The sequence below is a fragment of the Babylonia areolata genome, chromosome 34 (genome assembly GCF_041734735.1).
Source record: "Babylonia areolata isolate BAREFJ2019XMU chromosome 34, ASM4173473v1, whole genome shotgun sequence".
Classification (NCBI taxonomy): Eukaryota; Metazoa; Mollusca; class Gastropoda; order Neogastropoda; family Buccinidae; genus Babylonia; species Babylonia areolata.
In genome coordinates, this window is record NC_134909.1 from 8,561,588 (window position 1) to 8,579,087 (window position 17,500).

Sequence of the window (17,500 nt, forward strand, 5' to 3'; positions counted from 1 at the left end):
TCTGGTGTAGTGTTTCTGAAGCACTGTTCCCAATGAGAGTGAGGATTTTCCCTTTGTTTCTGTCTGGTGGTGTAGTGTTTCTGAAGCACTGTTCCCAATGAGAGTGAGGATTTTCCCTGTGTTTCTGTCTGGTGGTGTAGTGTTTCTGAAGCACTGTTCCCAATGAGAGTGAGGATTTTCCCTTTGTTTCTGTCTGGTGGTGTAGTGTTTCTGAAGCACTGTTCCCAATGAGAGTGAGGATTTTCCCTTTGTTTCTGTCTGGTGGTGTAGTGTTTCTGAAGCACTGTTCCCAATGAGAGTGAGGATTTTCCCTTTGTTTCTGTCTGGTGGTGTAGTGTTTCTGAAGCACTGTTCCCAATGAGAGTGAGGATTTTCCCTTTGTTTCTGTCTGGTGGTGCAGTGTTTCTGAAGCACTGTTCCTAATGAGAGTGAGGATTTTCCCTTTGTTTCTGTCTGGTGGTGCAGTGTTTCTGAAGCACTGTTCCCAATGAGAGTGAGGATTTTCCCTTTGTTTCTGTCTGGTGGTGTAGTGTTTCTGAAGCACTGTTCCCAATGAGAGTGAGGATTTTCCCTTTGTTTCTGGCTGGTGTAGTGTTTCTGAAGCGCTGTTCCCAATGAGAGTGAGGATTTTCCCTTTCTTTCTGGCTGGTGTAGTGTTTCTGAAGCGCTGTTCCCAATGAGAGTGAGGATTTTCCCTTTGTTTCTGTCTGGTGGTGTAGTGTTTCTGAAGCACTGTTCCCAATGAGAGTGAGGATTTTCCCTTTGTTTCTGTCTGGTGGTGTAGTGTTTCTGAAGCATTGTTCCCAATGAGAGTGAGGATTTTCCCTTTGTTTCTGTGTGGTGGTGTAGTGTTTCTGAAGCACTGTTCCCAATGAGAGTGAGGATTTTCCCTTTGTTTCTGTCTGGTGGTGTAGTGTTTCTGAAGCACTGTTCCCAATGAGAGTGAGGATTTTCCCTTTGTTTCTGTCTGGTGGTGTAGTGTTTCTGAAGCACTGTTCCCAATGAGAGTGAGGATTTTCCCTTTGTTTCTGTCTGGTGGTGCAGTGTTTCTGAAGCACTGTTCCCAATGAGAGTGAGGATTTTCCCTTTGTTTCTGTCTGGTGGTGTAGTGTTTCTGAAGCACTGTTCCCAGTGAGAGTGAGGATTTTCCCTTTCTGTCTGGTGGTGTAGTGTTTCTGAAGCACTGTTCCCAATGAGAGTGAGGATTTTCCCTTTGTTTCTGTCTGGTGGTGTAGTGTTTCTGAAGCACTGTTCCCAATGAGAGTGAGGATTTTCCCTTTGTTTCTGTCTGGTGGTGTAGTGTTTCTGAAGCACTGTTCCCAATGAGAGTGAGGATTTTCCCTTTGTTTCTCTCTGGTGTAGTGTTTCTGAAGCACTGTTCCCAATGAGAGTGAGGATTTTCCCTTTTTTTATGTCTGGTGTAGTGTTTCTGAAGCACTGTTCCCAATGAGAGTGAGGATTTTCCCTTTGTTTCTCTGTGGTGGTGCAGTGTTTCTGAAGCACTGTTCCCAATGAGAGTGAGGATTTTCCCTTTGTTTCTGTCTGGTGGTGTAGTGTTTCTGAAGCAATGTTCCCAATGAGAGTGAGGATTTTCCCTTTGTTTCTCTGTGGTGGTGCAGTGTTTCTGAAGCACTGTTCCCAATGAGAGTGAGGATTTTCCCTTTGTTTCTGTCTGGTGGTGTAGTGTTTCTGAAGCACTGTTCCCAATGAGAGTGAGGATTTTCCCTTTGTTTCTGTCTGGTGGTGTAGTGTTTCTGAAGCACTGTTCCCAATGAGAGTGAGGATTTTCCCTTTGTTTCTGTCTGGTGTAGTGTTTCTGAAGCACTGTTCCCAATGAGAGTGAGGATTTTCCCTTTGTTTCTGTCTGGTGGTGTAGTGTTTCTGAAGCAGTGTTCCCAATGAGAGTGAGGATTTTCCCTTTGTTTCTGTCTGGTGTAGTGTTTCTGAAGCACTGTTCCCAATGAGAGTGAGGATTTTCCCTTGGTTTCTGTCTGGTGGTGTAGTGTTTCTGAAGCACTGTTCCCAATGAGAGTGAGGATTTTCCCTTTGTTTCTGTCTGGTGGTGTAGTGTTTCTGAAGCACTGTTCCCAATGAGAGTGAGGATTTTCCCTTTGTTTCTGTCTGGTGGTGTAGTGTTTCTGAAGCACTGTTCCCAATGAGAGTGAGGATTTTCCCTTTGTTTCTGTCTGGTGGTGTAGTGTTTCTGAAGCACTGTTCCCAATGAGAGTGAGGATTTTCCCTTTGTTTCTGTCTGGTGGTGTAGTGTTTCTGAAGCACTGTTCCTAATGAGAGCGAGGATTTTCCCTTTGTTTCTGTCTGGTGGTGTAGTGTTTCTGAAGCACTGTTCCCAATGAGAGTGAGGATTTTCCCTTTGTTTCTGTCTGGTGTAGTGTTTCTGAAGCACTGTTCCCACTGAGAGTGAGGATTTTCCCTTTGTTTCTGTCTGGTGGTGTAGTGTTTCTGAAGCACTGTTCCCAATGAGAGTGAGGATTTTCCCTTTGTTTCTGTCTGGTGGTGTAGTGTTTCTGAAGCACTGTTCCCAATGAGAGTGAGGATTTTCCCTTTGTTTCTGCCTGGTGTAGTGTTCCTGAAGCACTGTTCCCAATGAGAGTGAGGACTTTCCCTTTGTTTCTGTCTGGTGGTGTAGTGTTTCTGAAGCACTGTTCCCAATGAGAGTGAGGATTTTCCCTTTGTTTCTGTCTGGTGGTGTAGTGTTTCTGAAGCACTGTTCCCAATGAGAGTGAGGATTTTCCCTTTGTTTCTGTCTGGTGTAGTGTTCCTGAAGCACTGTTCCCAATGAGAGTGAGGACTTTCCCTTTGTTTCTGTCTGGTGGTGTAGTGTTTCTGAAGCACTGTTCCCAATGAGAGTGAGGACTTTCCCTTTGTTTCTGTCTGGTGGTGTAGTGTTTCTGAAGCACTGTTCCCAATGAGAGTGAGGATTTTCCCTTTGTTTCTGTCTGGTGGTGTAGTGTTTCTGAAGTACTGTTCCCAATGAGAGTGAGGATTTTCCCTTTGTTTCTGTCTGGTGTAGTGTTTCTGAAGCACTGTTCCCAATGAGAGTGAGGATTTTCCCTTTGTTTCTGTCTAGTGGTGTAGTGTTTCTGAAGCACTGTTCCCAATGAGAGTGAGGATTTTCCCTGTGTTTCTGTCTGGTGGTGTAGTGTTTCTGAAGCACTGTTCCCAATGAGAGTGAGGATTTTCCCTTTGTTTCTGTCTGGTGGTGTAGTGTTTCTGAAGCACTGTTCCCAATGAGAGTGAGGATTTTCCCTTTGTTTCTGTCTGGTGGTGTAGTGTTTCTGAAGCACTGTTCCCAATGAGAGTGAGGATTTTCCCTTTGTTTCTGTGTGGTGGTGTAGTGTCTCTGAAGCACTGTTCCCAGTGAGAGTGAGGATTTTCCCTTTGTTTCTGTCTGGTGGTGTAGTGTTTGTGAAGCACTGTTCCCAATGAGAGTGAGGATTTTCCCTTTGTTTCTGTCTGGTGGTGTAGTGTTTCTGAAGCACTGTTCCCAATGAGAGTGAGGATTTTCCCTTTGTTTCTGTCTGGTGGTGTAGTGTTTCTGAAGCACTGTTCCCAATGAGAGTGAGGATTTTCCCTTTGTTTCTGTCTGGTGGTGTAGTGTTTCTGAAGCACTGTTCCCAATGAGAGTGAGGATTTTCCCTTTGTTTCTGTCTGGTGTAGTGTTTCTGAAGCACTGTTCCCAATGAGAGTGAGGATTTTCCCTTTGTTTCTGTCTGGTGTAGTGTTTCTGAAGCACTGTTCCCAATGAGAGTGAGGATTTTCCCTGTGTTTCTGTCTGGTGGTGTAGTGTTTCTGAAGCACTGTTCCCAATGAGAGTGAGGATTTTCCCTTTGTTTCTGTCTGGTGGTGTAGTGTTTCTGAAGCACTGTTCCCAATGAGAGTGAGGATTTTCCCTTTGTTTCTGTCTGGTGGTGTAGTGTTTCTGAAGCACTGTTCCGAATGAGAGTGAGGATTTTCCCTTTGTTTCTGTGTGGTGTAGTGTTTCTGAAGCACTGTTCCCAATGAGAGTGAGGATTTTCCCTTTGTTTCTGTCTGTGGTGTAGTGTTTCTGAAGCACTGTTCCCAATGAGAGTGAGGATTTTCCCTTTGTTTCTGTCTGTGGTGTAGTGTTTCTGAAGCACTGTTCCCAATGAGAGTGAGGATTTTCCCTTTGTTTCTGTCTGGTGGTGTAGTGTTTCTGAAGCACTGTTCCCAATGAGAGTGAGGATTTTCCCTTTGTTTCTGTCTGGTGGTGTAGTGTTTCTGAAGCACTGTTCCCAATGAGAGTGAGGATTTTCCCTTTGTTTCTGTCTGGTGGTGTAGTGTTTCTGAAGCACTGTTCCCAATGAGAGTGAGGATTTTCCCTTTGTTTCTGTCTGGTGGTGTTGTGTTTCTAAAGCACTGTTCCCAATGAGAGTGAGGATTTTCCCTTTGTTTCTGCCTGGTGTAGTGTTTCTGAAGCACTGTTCCCAATGAGAGTGAGGATTTTCCCTTTGTTTCTGTCTGGTGGTGTAGTGTTTCTGAAGCACTGTTCCCAATGAGAGTGAGGATTTTCCCTTTGTTTCTGTCTGGTGGTGTAGTGTTTCTGAAGCACTGTTCCCAATGAGAGTGAGGATTTTCCCTTTGTTTCTGTCTCGTGGTGTAGTTTTCTGAAGCACTGTTCCCAATGAGAGTGAGGATTTTCCCTTTGTTTCTGTCTGGTGGTGTAGTGTTTCTGAAGCACTGTTCCCAATGAGAGTGAGGATTTTCCCTTTGTTTCTGTCTGGTGGTGTAGTGTTTCTGAAGCACTGTTCCCAATGAGAGTGAGGATTTTCCCTTTGTTTCTGTCTGGTGGTGTAGTGTTTCTGAAGCACTGTTCCCAATGAGAGTGAGGATTTTCCCTTTGTTTCTGTCTGGTGGTGTAGTGTTTCTGAAGCACTGTTCCCAATGAGAGTGAGGATTTTCCCTTTGTTTCTGTCTGGTGGTGTAGTGTTTCTGAAGCACTGTTCCCAATGAGAGTGAGGATTTTCCCTTTGTTTCTGTCTGGTGGTGTAGTGTTTCTAAAGCACTGTTCCCAATGAGAGTGAGGATTTTCCCTTTGTTTCTGTCTAGTGGTGTAGTGTTTCTGAAGCAGTGTTCCCAATGAGAGTGAGGACTTTCCCTTTGTTTCTGTCTGGTGGTGTAGGTGTTTCTGAAGCACTGTTCCCAATGAGAGTGAGGATTTTCCCTTTGTTTCTGTCTGGTGGTGTAGTGTTTCTGAAGCACTGTTCCCAATGAGAGTGAGGATTTTCCCTTTGTTTCTGTCTGGTGGTGTGGTGTTTCTGAAGCACTGTTCCCAATGAGAGTGAGGATTTTCCCTTTGTTTCTGTCTGGTGTAGTGTTTCTGAAGCACTGTTCCCAATGAGAGTGAGGATTTTCCCTTTGTTTCTGTCTGGTGGTGTAGTGTTTCTGAAGCACTGTTCCCAATGAGAGTGAGGATTTTCCCTTTGTTTCTGTCTGGTGCAGTGTTTCTGAAGCACTGTTCCCAATGAGAGTGAGGATTTTCCCTGTGTTTCTGTCTAGTGGTGTAGTGTTTCTGAAGCACTGTTCCCAATGAGAGTGAGGATTTTCCCTTTGTTTCTGTCTGGTGGTGTAGTGTTTCTGAAGCACTGTTCCCAATGAGAGTGAGGATTTTCCCTTTGTTTCTGTGTGGTGGTGTAGTGTTTCTGAAGCACTGTTCCCAATGAGAGTGAGGATTTTCCCTTTGTTTCTGTCTGGTGGTGTAGTGTTTCTGAAGCACTGTTCCCAATGAGAGTGAGGATTTTCCCTTTGTTTCTGTCTCGTGGTGTAGTGTTTCTGAAGCACTGTTCCCAATGAGAGTGAGGATTTTCCCTTTGTTTCTGTCTGGTGGTGTAGTGTTTCTGAAGCACTGTTCCCAATGAGAGTGAGGATTTTCCCTTTGTTTCTGTCTGGTGGTGTAGTGTTTCTGAAGCACTGTTCCCAATGAGAGTGAGGATTTTCCCTTTGTTTCTGTCTGGTGGTGTAGTGTTTCTGAAGCACTGTTCCCAATGAGAGTGAGGATTTTCCCTTTGTTTCTGTCTGGTGGTGTAGTGTTTCTGAAGCACTGTTCCCAATGAGAGTGAGGATTTTCCCTTTGTTTCTGTCTGGTGGTGTAGTGTTTCTGAAGCACTGTTCCCAATGAGAGTGAGGATTTTCCCTTTGTTTCTGTCTGGTGTAGTGTTTCTGAAGCACTGTTCCCAATGAGAGTGAGGATTTTCCCTTTGTTTCTGGTGGTGGTGTAGTGTTTCTGAAGCACTGTTCCCAATGAGAGTGAGGATTTTCCCTTTGTTTCTGGTGGTGGTGTAGTGTTTCTGAAGCACTGTTCCCAATGAGAGTGAGGATTTTCCCTTTGTTTCTGTCTGGTGGTGTAGTGTTTCTGAAGCACTGTTCCCAATGAGAGTGAGGATTTTCCCTTTGTTTCTGTGTGGTGTAGTGTTTCTGAAGCACTGTTCCCAATGAGAGTGAGGATTTTCCTTTTGTTTCTGTGTGGTGTAGTGTTTCTGAAGCACTGTTCCCAATGAGAGTGAGGATTTTCCCTTTGTTTCTGTCTGGTGGTGTAGTGTTTCTGAAGCACTGTTCCCAATGAGAGTGAGGATTTTCCCTTTGTTTCTGTCTGGTGGTGTAGTGTTTCTGAAGCACTGTTCCCAATGATAGTGAGGATTTTCCCTTTGTTTCTGTCTGGTGGTGTAGTGTTCCTGAAGCACTGTTCCCAATGATAGTGAGGATTTTCCCTTTGTTTCTGTCTGGTGGTGTAGTGTTTCTGAAGCACTGTTCCCAATGAGAGTGAGGATTTTCCCTTTGTTTCTGTGTGGTGGTGTAGTGTTTCTGAAGCACTGTTCCCAATGAGAGTGAGGATTTTCCCTTTGTTTCTGTCTGGTGGTGTGGTGTTTCTGAAGCACTGTTCCCAATGAGAGTGGGGATTTTCCCTTTGTTTCTGTCTGGTGGTGTGGTGTTTCTGAAGCACTGTTCCCAATGAGAGTGGGGATTTTCCCTTTGTTTCTGTCTGGTGGTGTGGTGTTTCTGAAGCACTGTTCCCAATGAGAGTGAGGATTTTCCCTTTGTTTCTGTGTGGTGGTGTAGTGTTTCTGAAGCACTGTTCCCAATGAGAGTGAGGATTTTCCCTTTGTTTCTGTCTGGTGGTGTAGTGTTTCTGAAGCGCTGTTCCCAATGAGAGTGAGGATTTTCCCTTTGTTTCTGTCTGGTGGTGTAGTGTTTCTGAAGCACTGTTCCCAATGAGAGTGAGGATTTTCCCTTTGTTTCTGTCTGGTGGTGTAGTGTTTCTGAAGCACTGTTCCCAATGAGAGTGAGGATTTTCCCTTTGTTTCTGTCTGGTGGTGTAGTGTTTCTGAAGCAATGTTCCCAATGAGAGTGATGATTTTCCCTTTGTTTCTCTGTGGTGGTGCAGTGTTTCTGAAGCACTGTTCCCAATGAGAGTGAGGATTTTCCCTTTGTTTCTGTGTGGTGGTGTAGTGTTTCTGAAGCACTGTTCCCACTGAGAGTGAGGATTTTCCCTTTGTTTCTGTCTGGTGGTGTAGTGTTTCTGAAGCACTGTTCCCAATGAGAGTGAGGATTTTCCCTTTGTTTCTGTCTGGTGGTGTAGTGTTTCTGAAGCACTGTTCCCAATGAGAGTGAGGATTTTCCCTTTGTTTCTGTCTGGTGGTGTAGTGTTTCTGAAGCACTGTTCCCAATGAGAGTGAGGATTTTCCCTTTGTTTCTGTCTGGTGGTGTAGTGTTTCTGAAGCACTGTTCCCAATGAGAGTGAGGATTTTCCCTTTGTATCTGTCTGGTGTAGTGTTTCTGAAGCACTGTTCCCAATGAGAGTGAGGATTTTCCCTTTGTTTCTGTCTGGTGGTGTAGTGTTTCTGAAGCACTGTTCCCAATGAGAGTGAGGATTTTCCCTTTGTTTCTGTCTGGTGGTGTAGTGTTTCTGAAGCACGGGTACCACCTCACTTTGAAGGACCTGTTGCTCTACAAGTGTGTCCCCTGTTTCTGATCGTTATGTGGTGGTGGTGACTGGGTGATTGCGCCAGTCATAAAATAAAGATGATAATATTCGTCTGATATTATAAAACTGTTATTTTCGTCAGCTTTATTTATTAAGAGCTTTTGCATGATTATTTAGAATGTTATACAATACGTTTAACTGCAGTGTTATCATTTTTTGACATACCACTTTTTGTTGCTGATATGTATTTACATTTGTTTATATGAAAAACGTGTGTGTGTGTGTGTGTGTGTGTGTGTGTGTGTGTGTGTGTGATGCCCACAGAACCCCAGCCCACCCCAGTGTACACATCTCTGCAGACCAGTGACATCGGAGTTCGGTCTGTCTACTCTGACCTGACACAGGGTCGTCATGCTGGAGCTGACCTGGATCAGGGTACTGCAATACACTGCTTTCTGTCTGTCTGTCTGTGTCCGTCTGTCCGTCGTCATCTTTCTCTATCTATGTCTCTTTCTGTCTGTTTCTCATGCTCTCTCTTTCCACGACGCTCCCACATCCGCACATATTTTTCTTTGTGTGTATGTTGAGTGTGTGCATTGGTGGGGACAGAGTCTAAATGGTTGTGTGAGAACCATATCAAATTTCTCAAAATTGTATTCATTTTTATTATCTTGTCTCATGGGCATGATCTCTATTTGAAGACAAATGACATACACGATATATATGAAACACAAGAGGGATATACTCGTAACGAAAACCCCAAGCTTAAAAACGTGACGCTGCACCACAAGCCAGTAGTATTAAGTACAATTTAATGTGTGTGTGTGTGTGTGTGTGTGTGTGTGTGTGTGTGTGTGTGTGACATCATCAGAGCACCAGCCCACCTCAGTGTACACATCTCTGAGGACCAGTGACATCGGTGTTCCGTCTGTCTACTCTGACATCTCACCTTACCGCAACACTGGGGCTGCTGTGGATCAGGGTATGAAATCACTTCTCTTTTTTTCCATTGGTGACACATGTGTGAGTGACATTCTCTGTGAAATTCTCAGTTCATTGCATACATGACTGTTGACCATGTATCTCGTGTCTCTTGTTTGAAAATTGAACACCATGCATTCACAACTGTGAGGAGAACGCTTGCGATGTGTACGGACCAGAGCAATGTCTCTGAAAGTGCTGCAGTCTGATGAATATGAGACTGCTGTGAGTTCGTTCTCAGTCACCATGAGGCCAGTCAGGGATTTGAGTCGTTAAAATAGTAAATCGTGACCAGAGTGGTCTTGTTCCTCTGTGACGAGTGAAGACAGGCACACCTTCTCCACAGCTGTCAGTGAAGGCTGTGTGGGTGTGGAGAGGACTGAGGGGCCACTCCCTGAAGAGTCAGCTGTCAGTGAAGGCTGTGTGGGTGTGCAAGGGACTGAGGGGCCACTCCCTGAAGTCAGCTGTCAGTGAAGGCTGTGTAGGTGTGGAGAGGACTGAGGGGCCACTCCCTGAAGAGTCAGCTGTCAGTGAAGGCTGTGTGGGTGTGGAGAGTACTGAGGGGCCACTCCTTGAAGAGTCAGCTGTCAGTGAAGGCTGTGTGGGTGTGGAGAGTACTGAGGCGCCACTCCCTGAAGAGTCAGCTGTCAGTGAAGGCTGTGTAGGTGTGGAGAGGACTGAGGGGCCACTCCCTGAAGAGTCAGCTGTCAGTGAAGGCTGTGTGGGTGTGGAGAGGACTGAGGGCCCACTCCCTGAAGAGTCAGCTGTCAGTGAAGGCTGTGTGGGTGTGGAGAGGACTGAGGGCCCACTCCCTGAAGAGTCAGCTGTCAGTGAAGGCTGTGTGGGTGTGGAGAGGACTGAGGGGCCACTCCCTGAAGAGTCAGCTGTCAGTGAAGGCTGTGTGGGTGTGCAGAGGACTGAGGGGCCACTCCCTGAAGAGTCAGCTGTCAGTGAAGGCTGTGTGGGTGTGGAGAGGACTGAGGGGCCACTCCCTGAAGAGTCAGCTGTCAGTGAAGGCTGTGTGGGTGTGGAGAGGACTGAGGGGCCACTCCCTGAAGAGTCAGCTGTCAGTGAAGGCTGTGTGGGTGTGGAGAGGACTGAGGGGCCACTCCCTGAAGAGTCAGCTGCAGTGGGGACACCAGTGTGACAGGGGCTGTCCAAGAGAGCAGGTGTTGCTGGCTCTGCTCTTTCTGTGTGATGGATACCACCTGTCCTCTTGGCCAGTGACCAGAATCCATCCAACATGTCGTGTGTTCTTCTGGTCAGTGTCCTTCGTGGTCTCTGGGGAACCTGGCAGAAACTTTACCTCGTGGAGACCTTGTGCTGCATCAGGTTTTCGTTAAAGTCTTCCTCTTGCAGCTAGCTGAAAAGGTATGGTGAGTCAGAGAGGTGTTTTTCCTTGTCTTGGGAACGTGTTGCTGGGCGGACAAACCACCATCAGATATTTCAGATGAATCTGTGAGGCACTGGTCCAGACGTGTGAAGCTGTGTACAGGTGTCTGCTGGATGTCAACACCTAGAGTGTTAGGGTGTATACTTGGGTTTGCTTTCTGTAGTTCCTGTCAGTGCTTTGATGTGGTCTGCTGAATATTATGGAACTATTTGACAGGTTGTATCACACCTCTGTGTGTGTGTGTGTGTGTGTGTGTGTGTGTGTGTGTGTGTGTGCGTGTGTGTGTGTGTGTGAGATAATCATGCATTTTGATCCAGTACATGTACCATACACGTCAATCCCCAACTACAAGACAAAGAAAATGCTCGTGCAGGTCCACAGTGAAAAGAAAAGAGTTGTCACAAGGGAAATAACTCGCTGAAACGAATCAGTGACACGTTTCAATAAAACTGGTCATACGTGGCTGACTGCTAATTTACACAGGCATTCACCAATCAACAATCAGACCTGTGTTGTTTCTGTCTGAAGGTCCAGGCCCTGTGTACGAGAACAGTGGGACAGAGAACAGAGCTGTGTATGTCAACGTGCCACACAAACCCTGATCACCATCTGCTTGTATCACACTTCATTGACTGACCACACCACACCACTGCCAGCATGACAGCCATAGTCAGTCATGTGGTGTGCGGTTTGTCTGGATCGTGAACACGTTGTTACAGATAAACAGAATGTTATCATGAGTAATACACACACCTGCCTGGCTGTTTTGTAGTGCAACAACATTATCCGCAGACACAAATTTACAAATGATTTATGGTTTTAACGAGATATGCTGTTAAGCTTTAATGGTTTAATGGTGGGACTACAATATCCGTGCGTATCACAAAACAAGCCTTCTTTCAGTGCAAGAATTCGTTAGGAAACAACACAGCCATGACAGCCACTGATCTGCCACTGTCAGTCATCTTGTGGTGCACAGCTGTCTGCATCGTGAGGTTGAAGCACTGATATCAATGAAAAAAAAAAAAAAAAAAAAAAAAAAAGTAATCGTGAGTAATACCCAAGCATGAGTGGCTGTTGTTTTTGGCACTGCATGAGAGGTGTGTTTCTGTATTCTCTTTAGATGTATTTCGCCCTCCTGTCTCTCTCTCTCTCTCTCTCTCTCTCTCTCTCTCTCATGTAAAAGATGTTAACATAGACTGCAAGAATACAGTAGCTGTCGAAATAGATAAAAGTGTGTTTAGTGTTGATAAAAATATTGTGTTAATTGCTAGTTATATTGCTCCAGAAAGATCACCACGATATGAACTGTGTTTAGTGTTGATAAAAATTTTGTGTTAATTGCTAGTTATATTGCTCCAGAAAGATCACCACTATATGAACTGTGTTTAGTGTTGATAAAAATTTTGTGTTAATTGCTAGTTATATTGCTCCAGAAAGATCACCACTATATGAACTGTGTTTAGTGTTGATAAACATTTTGTGTTAATTGCTAGTTATATTGCTCCAGAAAGATCACCACTATATAAGCACACTGAGCTACAAGGCGGCTTTCAAATCCTAGAAGAGCTGTTATCCTTTTTCATCAATGAACTGGCAGTAGAGTTATCAAAGAAGGGTAGACATGGAATACAAATGATACCTGGCGCAACAGAATTGTTCCTAATGCTGTTTGCTGACGATGTTGTTCTCTTGTCTGACACACTCACTGGGTTACAAAATCAATTATATGCCTTAAGCAAGAAACAGACAGATACAATTAACAGTAAATCTCGATAAGACCAATATTATAGTCTTCCGCAAAGGAGGTCAGCTTTCGACTCATGAAAAATGGTACTATGGTGATAGAGAAATAAAAGTAACTAATTCATATACATATTTAGGAATGTTATTCAGAACTAAAACGAGTTTGACGTCTGCGTGGGATGAAGCAAATAGAAAAGGGAAAAAAGGTGTAATCCAAATTATAAAATCACTCAGGAGACTACGGTCGACTGATGCACAGCTTTTCTGGAAACATATCTACACACAGATTGAACCAGTCTTGAACTATGGAGTGGAAATATGGGGACTCATGACAAATAATCAAATGGAAAGAGTACATACTTTTGCAATGAAGCGCTTTCTTGGTTTCCCATTACATTTATCAAACATTATGATGTATGGCGAAACTGGCAGGTACCCATTGCATATCAAATCAATTGTAAAATGCATGAAATATTGTCTCAAACTTACTAGACTGCCAACATCACGATTATGTAGGCAAGCATACAAGATGCTGCTGCTGCAAGAGGAGAAGGGCAAAGAGAACTGGGTATTCCACATCATGAAAACACTATGGAACATGGATTCGGTCTGGTCTGGATGTGCCAAGGAGTAGGGTACGAGAGCGGCTTTGTATCTGAATTTAAAGATAGACTTATAGCATGTTACAAACAAAACTGGCACGGAGAAATAGAGAGCAATGATAGGTATAAATGGTTCTATTCATTTAAATCAGGTTTTCAAACGGAGAAATATATCAAGATCGTAACAAACAAGTGGCTTAGAATCTGTTTTGCGAGGCTCAGATTGAGAGCACTTCGACTGAATGGCAACAGAAGATGGTTCGATTCAGACGTAGCAACATCCCCTTGCCCAATGAGTGGTGAAAGCCCAGAAGATGAAAACATTTCATATTTAACTGCAAAAGATACGAAGAATTGCGAGAAAAAAAATGTACCCTTTTCAATACAGCTCCAGTGCAGAGAAAATATTTGTTCGGTATTCTGATGACAGAAAATGAAGATATGATACTCCCACTAGCAAAATATGTATCCGAGGCAGTAACTATACGTAAAACGTCTACTATCGGTCCAAATACTCATTAATCAATTAAAAACTCAGTATGGGTTCTATGAAGGGCGGGAAAGGCATAGACAAAAGAAAGGGTTACATTTGGACGGTCAATTTCGACAGTGTATTTTTCTGATGTGTTATCTGTTTTATATGTACTTTGTTATGTGTTCGTATATTATATGACATGTGTTGATGTCACATGCTTAAACAATTATTATACGGATTATATGTACTTTGTTTCCTGTGTACTGTTCAAACCTTGGAGACGAACGACTGGGTGGGGGGTGGGGGGGCGTGGGGGGAAGGCACAGTACCCGCCTGCCACATGGAGTTTTTAAGCAAATGACAAAGTACCAAACTGCCGCTTATCCCTTGGTAGTTTAGTTTACTTTGATCATGTTTTTCCCCCCCTTCTGTTCCATTTGATTTGTTTTGCACCATTTTTGTTCTGATTTGTACCTACTATGTTACTTGAGCTTTACAGCTAATGACATCAAACATTTCAGTGTTCAGTGTTCAGTATTCTCTCTCTGTCTCTCTTTGTATATATATATATATATATATATATATATATATATATATATTGTGGTATCCATACATGTAAAGTAAAGGTATAATTACAATGATTTATATCCCTTGATATATGCGCATGCTCAAAGAGATCCGGCGCTGCTGCTAACTGTTGTACAAAATGAAGACTGGCTGAGCAATACTTTTATTTCATACCTTTTTATGTTGTCTTATTAAGTTTTATGCGTGCCATACACTGGATAAGACACACACACATACACACATATATATATATGTGTGTGTGTGTGTGTGTGTGTGTGTGTGTGAGTGCGCGTGTGTGTGTGTGTGTCTGTGTGTGTGTGTATATATATATATATATATATATATATGTATATATGTGTGTGTGTGTGTGTGTGTGTGCGTGCGTGCGTGCGTGCGTGTGTGTGTGTTTGATTCCGCTTCAGAATCACGCAGGTCATGAAATACTTTTTCTGGTGCATCAACAATTCTATCATTGTTGTTTTTTGTTGTTGCTTTTTATAACACAATTTTACAGTGGACGTATATGTGTGAATGGACAATAATTTTGATCATTCGCTTTTAAAATACGACAAATGTGTTGTTATGCATGATTTGTTTTAAAATGACCTAATGTATTAGTTAACATGCGATGCATGCGATTAACAAACCGAAAAAGGGAAATAAATAAAAGCGTATCATTGTTGCCAACTGTGCATGGGTTGTGTATACTTACATATGTTTGCATCATGAGTACTTTTCTTATGCAACGAGAGTGATATTGAAGTGATAAAATACAACATCCGTGGATTTATATTGATGTTATTCCGTCGAAAATTGAATAGCAGGGTTAATTCAAACCTTGGTTTCATCACGAGAGAAGAGGGATATTCGAGTGAGACAAAAGATGAAGGGGACAGTTTCACAAGAATGTTTCACCGTTCTGCAAACAAGGAAGTAGATCGCTCTGGAGTTTACTGCTGTGCAAGTAGAGAAGCAAGCCACGGATATACAGATCGTTACAGAGGTCGGCCAGAACCAGAACCAGAACCAGAACCATCATATGCCATGCTACTTTAATAACCAGAAATTTTGGGAAAGGAGCTGACACCATCAAAATTGGAGCTCTACACGTGTTGAGGCGCGAACCCTTCCTTTACTTGGGGGATACACAGTGTCACTTGTAAAGGGGGCCTGGTCAAACACTTGGAGCTGTTGGTGGTGGATGTCACAGGCCATACATCTATAGTTGGCAGAAACGATATGAAACGATTTTTTTTTTCTTCTCTTTATTCTGTCTTTTTTATTCTCTCTCTCTCTCTCTCTCTCTCTCTTTCTTCCCCCTGTAATCTGTCTTCTTACCATTGTCATGCTCAAACATTGTCAAGGCCATGCAACATATAAAATCACATACAGGGTAGTTTCATGCACAATGTCTGAAAAAGGCGAGGTAGACACGATCTCATTCTCTCTCTCTTTCTCTTTCTCTCTGTGGAGGCATTAGCTTTACGGAAACGAATTTTTCTTTCACGAGGTTACCGGAGTAAGCATTGTTAACAGCTATTCCCCCCCCCCTTTTTTTTTCACTCGGGACGACAAGTTTTCTCCCTTGCCTTTCCCCACAGACGGCCCATTTGTAAGGGTTTGGAAAAAAAAAATACAAAAAATACAAAATACTGTGTAAGAAAATGAAACTTTCAGAACTGGTTTATTACGCGTTGAGCTATTACATAAAAAAAATCAAATTTCTCATCTTATTTTTACAGTTTTGCCATATGTAGAAAATACTGCCAAATTTTCACCCCGAATCACCATACCCATGCTAGCTTTCTGCATTAAATTCGCTTTCTTCTTCGTCATCATCCACCTCTTCAATGTCCGACCCTTCAGTTTGTAGCATTTCAAGTACTTCGGCAACCCTAAAACGTTGTCGTCATTGCCTTGTTCGCTTCACAACATTCTGAGAAGAGCCCGCTTTGCTAACAGGCTGGCACGCGAGCAGACGACCGGTCAGTGACTTTGTCAGCGTGTGTGCGAGACGGGCCACACATCCCAGACTGACCAATCATACTGTTCGATTATGGAGTGACCCAGAATAGCACACTCTGCTTGGCTAATCACAAAATCACGTGTACAGCGCATGATTGAATTTTACTTTCGGAGAATGCTATTCCATTCCTTCGCCTGAATCCGAATACGTTTTGTGTAGGAATGCGTGAGCATTCCTTCGTCTGGAGAGAGTTATCACTTCCAGGAAAAAAAAAAAGAAAGAAAGAAAAAAGATTTTCTCTTAAGTGTTTTCAGTGAGGATCGGGTTTCACCGTAAAGGGTTATAATAGTTTGAACCCCTCTGCTCGCCTTGAGCTGAGCTACGAAGAAGATGACATCATGATCAAATTTGCCAAAGCTGGAGAATGCGTTTTGCTTCGACTTGGGGGTCTTTGTGTATTTGCCTGCTAACTTAGCTCAGGAGCATGTTTATGTTCCATGAGGTCTGTGTTATCTCAGGTCTATATTCCCCGAGGTATATGCTCCTCAAGGTCTGTGTTCCCCCTGGTCTATATTCCCACAGGATTATCTTTCCCCAGGCCTACGTATGATTAATCATACATATATTTTTGGGGTGGAAAAGTCAGCCATGGTCACTGGCAGTCAGCAGTGGTCAATGGCAGACAGCAGTGGTCAATGACAGACAGCAGTGGTCACTGGCAGTCAGCAGTGGTCAATGACAGCAGTGGTCAATGACAGACAGCAGTGGTCACTGGCAGTCAGCAGTGGTCAATGACAGCAGTGGTCAATGACAGACAGCAGTGGTCATTGGCAGTCAGCAGTGGTCAATGGCAGACAGCAGTGGTCAATGACAGCAGTGGTCAATGACAAACAGCAGTGGTCAATGACAGCAGTGGTCAATGACAGACAGCAGTGGTCATTGGCAGTCAGCAGTGGTCAATGGCAGACAGCAGTGGTCAATGACAGCAGTGGTCAATGACAAACAGCAGTGGTCAATGACAGCAGTGGTCAATGACAGACAGCAGTGGTCAATGACAGCAGTGGTCAATGACAGACAGCAGTAGTCAATGACAGCAGTGGTCAATGACAGCAGTGGTCAATGGCAGACAGTAGTGGTCAATGGCAGACAGCAGTGGTCAATGACAGCAGTGGTCAATGACAGACAGCAGTGGTCAATGACAGCAGTGGTCAGCGGCAGACAGCAGTGGTCAATGGCAGCAGTGGTCAATGACAGCAGTGGTCAGCGGCAGACAGCAGTGGTCAATGGCAGACAGCAGTGGTCAATGACAGCAGTGGTCAGCGGCAGACAGCAGTGGTCAATGGCAGCAGTGGTCAATGACAGCAGTGGTCAGCGGCAGACAGCAGTGGTCAATGGCAGACAGCAGTGGTCAATGACAGCAGTGGTCAGCGGCAGACAGCAGTGGTCAGCGGCAGACAGCAGTGGTCAATGGCAGACAGCAGTGGTCAGCGGCAGACAGCAGTGGTCAGCGGCAGATAGCAGTGGTCAGCGGCAGACAGCAGTGGTCAGTGTCCATTATGTTCGGTGACCATCGCTCAGTAGTGGTCAGCAGTGGTCAGTGGTCAGCAGTGGTCAGTGGTGGTCAGTAGTGACACTCCACCATGTCCCAGTGTGTGTGTGTGTGTGTGTGTGTGTGTGTGTGCTCTTAATTGTTTTCCTGCACTTGTTTTCTTCTGCTCTCATTAGAGAGAACACTTTTGCATAACGAGGAGCAAAGCAGCACACACACACACACACACACACACACACACACACACACACGCATACACAC

The 17,500-nt window shown here is 44.2% G+C and overlaps 1 protein-coding gene across 2 annotated transcripts in view; it reads left to right on the forward strand.

Moving 5' to 3' along the window:
• The window catches only part of LOC143277461 (uncharacterized), a 34,631-nt gene extending 23,624 nt beyond the window's left edge, over positions 1-11,007 (forward strand). For both annotated transcript variants that reach the window (XM_076582294.1, XM_076582295.1), the window contains 3 exons: positions 8,285-8,395; positions 8,832-8,942; positions 10,863-11,007. In XM_076582294.1, coding sequence (XP_076438409.1) covers positions 8,285-8,395; positions 8,832-8,942; positions 10,863-10,936 — 296 coding nt within the window. In that variant the 3' untranslated portion in view covers positions 10,937-11,007. The remainder of the gene's footprint in view (positions 1-8,284; positions 8,396-8,831; positions 8,943-10,862) is intronic.
• The last annotated feature ends 6,493 nt before the right edge of the window (positions 11,008-17,500 follow it).